The sequence below is a fragment of the Phycodurus eques genome, chromosome 8 (genome assembly GCF_024500275.1).
Source record: "Phycodurus eques isolate BA_2022a chromosome 8, UOR_Pequ_1.1, whole genome shotgun sequence".
NCBI lineage: Eukaryota > Metazoa > Chordata > Actinopteri > Syngnathiformes > Syngnathidae > Phycodurus > Phycodurus eques.
The window spans coordinates 6486422-6495675 of NC_084532.1; the positions used below are offsets into that span (position 1 = coordinate 6486422).

The window sequence follows — 9254 nt, forward strand, 5'->3', positions numbered from 1 at the left end:
TGAAGTTATCTTCTACTGAAGTTGAAACCCAATCATGAATCCCTTTGTGGTAGGCTGAAGGAATTTGATAAGTTACAGTATTCTTGTACAACCCCAAAAGATAGAAAGGCTCCTATATTACTTGCTATTGTACAACCCCAATTCCAATGAAGTTGGGATGTTGTGTTAAACATAAATAAAAACAGAATACAATGATTTGCAAATCGTGTTTGACCTATATTAAATCGAATACACTACAAAGACAAGATATTTAATGTTCAAACTGATCAACTTGATTGTTTTTAGCAAATAATCATTAACTTAGAATTTTATGGCTGCAACACGTTCCAAAACAGCTGGGACAGGGTACAAGACAATGCCAAACCACATTCTGCACGTGTTGCAACTGCGTGGGTTCGTAGTAAAAGTGCGGGTACTCGACTGGCCTGCCTGCAGTCCAGACCGGTCTCCCATTAAAAATGTGTGGTGCGTTATGAAGCGTAAAATACGACAACGGAGACCCCGGACTGTTGAACAGCTGAAGCTGTACATCAAGCAAGAATAGGAAAGAATTTCACCTCCAAAGCAACAATTAGTGTCCTCAGTTCCCAAACGTTTATTGAATGTTGTTAAAGAAAAGGTGATGTAACACAGTGGTAAACATGACCATGTCCCAGTTTTTTTGGAAATGTGTTTCAGCCATAAAATTCTAAGTTCATGATTATTTGCTAAAAACAATCAAGTTGATCAGTTTGAACATTAAATATCTTTTCTTTGTAGTGTATTCAATTAAATATAGGTTGAACATGATTCGCAAATCATTGTATTCCTTTTTTTGTTTGTCTAACACAACGTCCCAACTTCATTGGAATTGGGGTTGTAGCAGGCACTTTAAAATCCCTTTGTGCACACAGAATTAAGCTTGACGACATTGCTATCCAATCTGCACTGGAGGTATTTTCTGCCCCTCCAAAATGTGTTCCATATTGCACCGATATACAGTACATTTATGGGTTTATTCTGTGCATGTGCATACTTGATAACTTGAAATAGTTTTGAGTATAGACAAGAGTTCTGTACGGTAATGTAACTGATGTAACTTTTTCTATGCTGTGCTGACACAGGGGCATTAGAATTATCATGATGCTGTTGTTCATAAAGGAAATATGCCACTTTCTTTCATCACTGAACGGTTATGGATGACTGAAGGCTGAAATCTGATGGTGTATATTCTTACCGAAGAATAAACATGAACATATTAATAACCAATTTGAAATGTTTATTATAGCAATTGTATGTCTCATCTATTATCTTCCAGCTCACACAGTCCAAGGTTTAAAAAAAAAAAAAAAAAAAGATTGTAGTAGTAAGTAGCTGTAACAGAGATAGTAAAAGTACTTATAGTAGGAACAGTGGTATAAGTAAGAACAGTAACAAAAGTAGGAGAAGCAGTGGTAGTACTGATAGTATAGGAAACAGTAATTTTCCTTTTGAACAATGATGAGAGCATGCACCGTCAAAAATGTACTTTAGCACAGGTCCAGCAAATGTGATGGTCATCGGCTATAGGGGTAGCGAGAATGCGCTGTCTTGGAAGTGTGATGCATTCCCGTATGACAACTTGGCCAGAACAATTGTCGACATTGTCGCGGCCTTGGTTTTTTCTGGAACACATGTTAATGAATTGTCCAAAAACAGGCCTTAAATTTCTTATTTCAACAACAACAACAACAACAAAACAGGATTGCAACAGACTAAGACTGTAAATAAATGTATCCTGTATCCTGCAGAAGCGCCACGGACAGTTCTTGCCATTGAAAGCAAGACGGCAGGAGAGCTCAAAGAACAAAATCCTTTCATAGACTAATTCAGTTCATATCAGGCAAAAGTCTCTTTCACAGAGAAAATGGCTTGTGAGCGAACGTTCTGTTGGTCATCTGGCACAATCTTGCCCGAGGTCCAAACCCTCACTCCACAACCACAGTCCCCAAATTGAAAGCTGAATGCGCTAACCAGAGGCATGACGACACAATTTACACTCAATCCAACTGTTAACACTGATTGATCATGCCTGGAAACTGAAGCATGACGTAATAGAAAAGCCACGACGGTCTGTAGGACACATACAGTGGGTACGGAAAGTATCCAGACCCCCTTAAAATTTTCACTCTTTGTTATATTGCAACCATTTGCTAAAATCATTTGTTGTTTTTTTTTTTTTTTTGTAGTCCTGTTCGTAGTCAGTCTGTCCTGCCAGATGGCAGTCATTGGCCCTACCCCGTGTATCAGTGCCCCCCAATTTGTTTTTGGGCAGATATATTAAAATAAATACTAATAATAATTTCTTCTGATCATCCTTAAAATGGTTCTACAACTTCATTGGAGTCCAGCTGTATTTGATTATACTGATTGGACTTGATCGGGAAAGCCACACAGGTGTCTATATAAGACCTTATAGCTCACAGTGCATGTCAGAGCAAATGAGAATCATGAGGTCAAAGGAACTGCTGAAGAGCTCAGAAACAGAATTGTGGCAAGGCACAGATCTGGGCAAGGTTACAAAAAAATTCTGCTGCAATTTACGTTCCTAAGAGTACAGTGGCCTCCATATTCCTTAAATGGAGGACGTTTGGGATGATCAGAACCCTTCCGAGAGCTGGCAGTCCGGCCAAACTGAGCAATCGGGGGAGAAGAGCCTTGGTGAGAGAGGTAGAGAAGAACCCAAAGATCACCGTGGCTGAGATTCAGGGGGGGAAATTCTAGAATGTCAACCATCACTGCAGCCCTCCACCAGTCGGAGCTTTATGACAGAGTGGCCCGATGGAAGCCACTCTTTGTTATGCACTGCCTCTTTGTGTAACAAGTAACAAATTCAGGTCACAAATTCTGAACAGATTGCGTTTTCGTTTCATTCATTTTTTCATCATATAGTCGCCGTGTCTTCTTTAGTTCTCCGGTGTTTCAGTCACATGAACCAGTTATCTTCTCAGAATTTGCTACAAACATCATGTGAAAATTATAATTGTGAAGATGCTGGCTGAAGCTGGTAAGAGTGTGTCATTAGCCACAGTGAAACGAGGACTGTACTGACATGGGCTGAAAGACCACTCTGCCAGGAAGAAGCCGTTACTCCCCCAAAAACATAAAGTCAGATGACAGTTTGCAAATGCACACAGGGTAAAAGACCTTAATTTTTGGAGACGTGTCCTGTGGTCTGACGAAACTAAAATTAAACTGGCCATAATGAGCATTGTTACGTTTGAAGGAAAAAGAGGGAAGCTTGCAAGTCTGAGAACACGATTCCAACTGTGAAATACGAAGTTGGCTATAGGAGGGACTGGTGCACTTCACAAAATAGATGGTGTCATGAAGAAAGAACATAATGTGGAAATACAGAAACAAAATCTCAAGACATCAGCCAGGAAGTTAAAGCTGAGGCGCAAAGGTTCTTCCAAATGTACACACAATGCACATGAAGCATACTGCCAAACTGGTTACAGTCAATGTTTTGTAGCGGCCATCGCAAAGCCCTTATTTCAACACTATTGAAAATGAATGGACTGACCTGAAAAGGCATGTGTGAGCAAGGTGGCCCACAAACTTGGTTCAGTTACACCAGTTCTGTCAGGAGGACTGGGACAAATATCCTGCCAACTATTGTGAGAAGCTTGTAGTAGGATATCCAACATTTTTGACCCAAGTCATACAGTTTAAAGCAATGGTACCAAATACTAATGACGTGTAAACGTCTGACTGAATGGCCTTAAAAAAGATCCTTCTCTTTCCTCTGACATTTAGCAAATAGAAATAATTTTGGTAATCCTTACTGATCTAAAACAGGAGACGTTTAGTTAGATGTCATGTCAGAGAGTGAGAAAAAAAAACACATGTGTCTTGTATAGTGTATGTAAACTTCTGGTTTCAACTGTATATGAGTGTTGACAACTTCGTTACATGTTGCTCTTTAATTCTGGCAGACCAGCTACTGGGAGCATAACACCGGTTGCTGTTATTAACTTATTCTTAATGAACTAAATGTATTGCACTTAATTTGACTTTGAGACTGCCCTAGAATACTGTATAAATGTAGCTTCTGTTACATTCAACAGTAAAAGTGATTTGATAAAATAAAGAAAGAAAGAAACCCTTACAGGACCAAATGGAATCACTGTTGTTGAAACTAAATCATAAAAAAAGCGACACTGTAATGTGCCATTTGTTGGCAAGCCACAAAACCTCTAGGAGAATGTCCTATGGACAGACGAGACAAAACAGGAACTTTTTGGCAAGGCACATCAGCTCTATGTTCACAAGTGCAAAAATGAAGTATACCAAGAAAAGAACACTGTCCCTACTTTGAAACATGGAGAATCTGTAATGTTCTGGGGCTGCTTTGCGAAATCTAGCAAATGTCCAGGCCTGTTTCATGAATTATTTTTTTTAATTAAATAATTCAGTTCAACCACAATTCAAAAGCAATGCCTGATTTTCATTGGTCAATTTTCATTATTATTTTTTTTAATTTATTATTATTATTGGCAGATTCAAGTTATTTCTGCGACCAGTGTTCATTCCTTTGTGTCTATTTTTTATAGGTGTTGGGCGAGATAGATCCAACAGCGTTAAGAGTAGCAGCGTAGTTGTATAAACAGTGGTAGTAGAAAGAACAGTGATATACGTAGGGGAAGTGGCGTTAATAGGAATTAGTAATAGTACTAAGAGTATTGGTGGTGATACAAGACTTAAGGAACACGATGTGTAAGTAATGTCTTGTTTTTGATTAACTTCAATGGAGTCTCACAAACCATTATTGAATTTCCCCTTTAGGGCATAAATGAGTATATGTGTATCATAAACGGAATGAAATGAGAGTGCTCTAGAAGGTTTATATGTATTATTTCCCTCGAGCTGCTGTAGAACGAAGGTGAGAGCAAGCGCCTTCAAGAATGGACTTCAGCACAGGTCCAGCAAAAGTGTGTTCAATCTGAGGCTGCTGGTCATCAGTTAGACTAGTAGCGAGAACATGCGCTCTCCTGAAAGTGTTGGGATGCATTCCTGGGTGAAAGCCCTGTCAGGCAGGCCCAACAGAACAATAGTCTACACTGTGAGCATGTCATCATGTTGCACCCTTGGGTTTTCTGGAACACAGAGTACATTGAGGAATTACACAAACGCTTTTTACTCACAAAAGCGCAAACCAATAAGGAAATATACCGAACCTGTATCCTGCAAAAGCACCATGGACAGTTTTTGCTGTTGAAAACCATCCAATCCTCACTCAGGCAGTGTTCCAGAGTGAGAAACAGACCATTTCGCCCATACCGGCTCTCGAGCAGACGTTTCCTCTCCTTACTGCCACTTGCATAATCATCCCATAGAGCCTTCATGCCCTCTGAAACACACAAGGCAACATTAAAATACTGAAATGCAAATGTACTATGTTATTAGCACATTTACAGTTGATTATTTGAATGTATAGTAATTTAATCGGAATATTGTGCTTATGACTCAATGAATGTTTTAAGGTCCATCAATGAAAAGATTGTACGAGATCAGGTCCCCAACCTTTTTTTGCGCCACGGACAAGTTTTACCGACATAGAAAGAAATAAAAGACGTGGCCCAATGGTTAAGATCATCACCTCCCACTGTGGGGACCAAGGTTCAAGACCCCGACCGGACCACGCGCCAACATCCTCATGGGTGTGGTCTCTTTGAGCAAGACGCGAATACCCCAAACTGCTCCCCGGGTGCTTGAGTTGCCCCCTGCTCCACCCATCACAGTGAACACAATCACTAACAAGTGCATGTGTTCACTGTGATGGGTAAAATGTAGAGAATGAATTTCATATGCCTGTTCATGACAATAAAGATGATTCTTCTTCTCTTAAAAACAAAGGATCAATATAGAACTGACGTTTACGCAATTATTATTATTATTATTGTAATGTTGCCATTTGTGGGCGCTCTATTCTTGTTATGAAATTGGATTAAAAATTGGGACACCTTCTCTTTGTAAGTAATTACCTGCAGGCACATACTGTAAACCTACCAAGAGATTGGGGCAGATCTGCATTGCCTTGCTCTGGGTCATTTTTTTGCTGGCTCTTTGGCCTGCAGCGATCAGTTCCGTGGTAGGTCTTTTTGCAGGTGACGCAGAAGGCAAAGCCACAGACGGAGCAGAGCGCCACACCGCTGCCCTCCTCCAGAACGACAGGCGACGCACAGGATGGCCGTGGGCAGTACATCACATCTGAAGAGAATCACCATCCATACAACTCATGTGCTACTGGCTTAAACCACAATGGACTTGTGGAATACAGTAACATCAAGATCATGCAAAAATGGCTATGTGTGTCTGTAGCTTGAAGGGCTAATAACGGTCTGCAGGTCTTATGACACATATTTGTTGTTGTGTAAAATACAAATTGAACTGCATAAAATTGGAGAAATGGATGTCTTCTAAAACCTTTGACCGGTAGTGTTGTATATACAGTGGACCCCCACATACTCATGGTTCGCCACCCCCAGATTCACCTATTCGTGGAGTTTTCTTTCTTTTTTCCCCGCAAATCCATCCATCCATCATCTTCCGTTTATCCGGGGTCGGGTCACGTGGGCAGCAGCTCAAGCAGGGAAGCCAGCCCAGCACTGTCCCTGATGTCCAAGCGTTGTTGCAGAGGCGCGTCAACCACGACGGCCCCACAACATCAATGAGTAGCGGGGGTCCACTCTATATATTTTTATTGGCATCAGATATTAGATATATTGCATGAATTCCTGTATAAGCATTGGTAGTTGTGTTAGGTGCTGCCTTTCACGCAGACAGGACAAATCAAAAGGTCGTGTCAGGAAGGGACGACAATGTAAAAACTGCAAATAAAGTCCAAAAGTCAAAGTCAAAATCCTTATTAGTACCCGGACAGGACAAAATAACGGTTTATTCTCACTTTTATGTGATACGATAAAGTGTATGAATAGTGTATATTACCTGCCATACGGTCCAGGGTGGACTGCAAAAGAAGACGGTCGTAGCGTTTGAAAAGTTCCTCTCCGACCAGACTCTCCACCTGCCGAATCAAAAGGGAATCGAATCGCCAATCGAGGGAATTAAAGATGGCAGAATGACAGAGGGTCCAGGGTTGAGTGGTTGAAAGAACATTTGGACTTTACTTGTGCTTGTGTGGGTAAGGCTGTGCAGCCTGCCTGAGCGCAGGTGACACCACGGACATTTCCCTCTGTTATCTGGAGCTTGCAGAACTCGGCGAGACAGGCCTGGCAGAAGATGTGCCCGCACTCCAGTATCTGAACACATTCTGAACCGAGGTAGCTCATGAAACACACAGCGCAGTCATAAACTGTGCTTTGAAAAACTTTCTGTCGCCGGGCTGCATCGTGGATCATTATCTCAGACAGGAGACTTTCCGCTGGAGTCAATGTGGGACCAGAGAAGGGTCGGTATTCATCTGAAGTGTCTCTCGTTTTGTCTCGGGCTCCTGTTCCACACGTTTCGTCATCACCACGTGATGATGCGAAATCATCTGCGGCTGCAGACCCCCGAGTGTCGACGTTGCTACTGTTTGTCCATTCGTGAACGCCATCTTTGGATCCTGAAGTCAGGGTAGGTTGAGTTTTCTGTTCTGAGGGTGCAACATCTATTGTTTCTTGACTGTTATATGGGGTGCTGGGCTCGCTGGACAGCTGCAGCGCAGAACTGATCTTCAGAAATCGGAGAGCATCTTCTCTCAGAAACTGTACCCAGGTGAAGAGCACCACATCGCCTCCGGTGGCTCGGTAGAGATCGGTGAGGTGAGCTCCCAGAGCTGCGAGCTGGAGAGATGCAGGCAGGGACAAAAGGCCAGTGTGACCCGTTTCAACATATCCGTACAAAGGTTCACGTGTACCACAGATTACCTGCTTGTGAGTTAGCCAGCTGCAAGAGAGTGTGAAGGAAGGAGGAGAGGAGGAGGGGTAATTCTCAGGGAGTCCAAAGGTCAGAAGCAGGGACGGAAGGAATGATATGTCGTACTGCTTCAACGTGTCACCTTTGGAAAAACAAAGAAGACCGAGCTTCGTGTGAAATGGGAACTAGCGTATTTACAATTATATTCATTTGACACGCCAGACAAAACGTTAGGGATGTTCAGCTCCTGGGTGAAAATTCCCCGGTCCTACTTCTACAACAAAGCCGGTAAGACGACACAAACCATTGTTTACCTTCTCTGAGGGCCACCAAATATCCCGAGGGCAACTCGACTGAAACTCGTATTTCTCCGGCACACTTGGAGTCTTGGCGAACAAACTCCCGTGAGTCAAAGATGCTGTGCAGAGCAAGCAGTTCGTTTTCTTGCGCCTCCAAGTCCATTCCGCAAGTTTCAACGACGGACACCACCTCTCACCTTGTCGTCGTCTTGTTTCCTGCATGGCCAAGTTTTTTTTTTTTTTTTTTGCACATGACTCATCTGCATGATGTAACAAACAGGAACCGGCAGCAACTGCTGTACAGGAGGCTGCCTGTCCTGCACGAGTGGCTACAGCGCTGCTGGGTTCACGCGCCAAATGGGATCATTATGCTCTTATCATCATGCTATCCGGACATGCGTTGGAATTCTTGTGAATTACAATCGAATATGAAGGCTAATGTGTTTTTGGACAACGACTCGAGCTGCAGCTGCATAAAAACTCCTTTGCAAAGCTTGAATATACAGCAGAGTGAAGTCTGATGGCAAAGGGAAGCAAGGCCTTCTTAGCACTAGGAAGCAAAATTCTAATATCTGTTCCATTAAATAATGTTCTCTTTTCGTAGTTTCTCTTTTTTTTTTTTTTTATTGGTCCAATCAGATTTCAGCCTGTATGTGCTGTAATGTCAAGCTAAATCTGTCCAGGCACATGAAAATCTGATTTAAACAAACAAAAACAAAAAACCTTTTGATTGAATGTTGTTAAGTTCAATTGAATCTTCAAATTATAATTCAACTCACTCTGCTGTATCTTCGCGTTGTACACCACAGAGAGAACAAGATCACACCCATGCAAGGAGAGCTGACAGAGTAAAAAAAAAAAAAAAGGGGGCCCAAAACAGTGCGGCACCACTTGGGCTAGGGGGTGTGGTCAGTGCCTTGCTCAAGGGCACTTTGACAGCAGCCAGGAAGCAGAACAGTATCACCAACAAGTAGTTGCCATTTCACTTTTTTTTTTTTTTGGTCTGCAGTGAGACTCCAATCATTACCTTTATGTTCACAAGTCCTTAGTTTAACTTCTTCCTAATGCTTTTCA

At 42.1% G+C, this 9254-nt stretch overlaps 1 protein-coding gene across 1 annotated transcript; it reads right to left on the reverse strand.

The window, feature by feature from the left end:
• Nucleotides 1-325: 325 nt before the first annotated feature.
• LOC133406496 (E3 ubiquitin-protein ligase RNF14-like) lies at nt 326-8433 on the reverse strand. The gene is made up of 7 exons (XM_061684157.1): nt 8378-8433; nt 8196-8299; nt 7152-8023; nt 6970-7048; nt 6031-6231; nt 5199-5371; nt 326-5117 (listed from the first exon to the last, which is right to left on the reverse strand). Exons 1-7 carry the CDS (start codon nt 8431-8433, stop codon nt 4989-4991), a joined length of 1614 nt encoding a protein of 537 aa, XP_061540141.1. The 3' UTR covers nt 326-4988.
• Between the last annotated feature and the right edge of the window lie 821 nt (nt 8434-9254).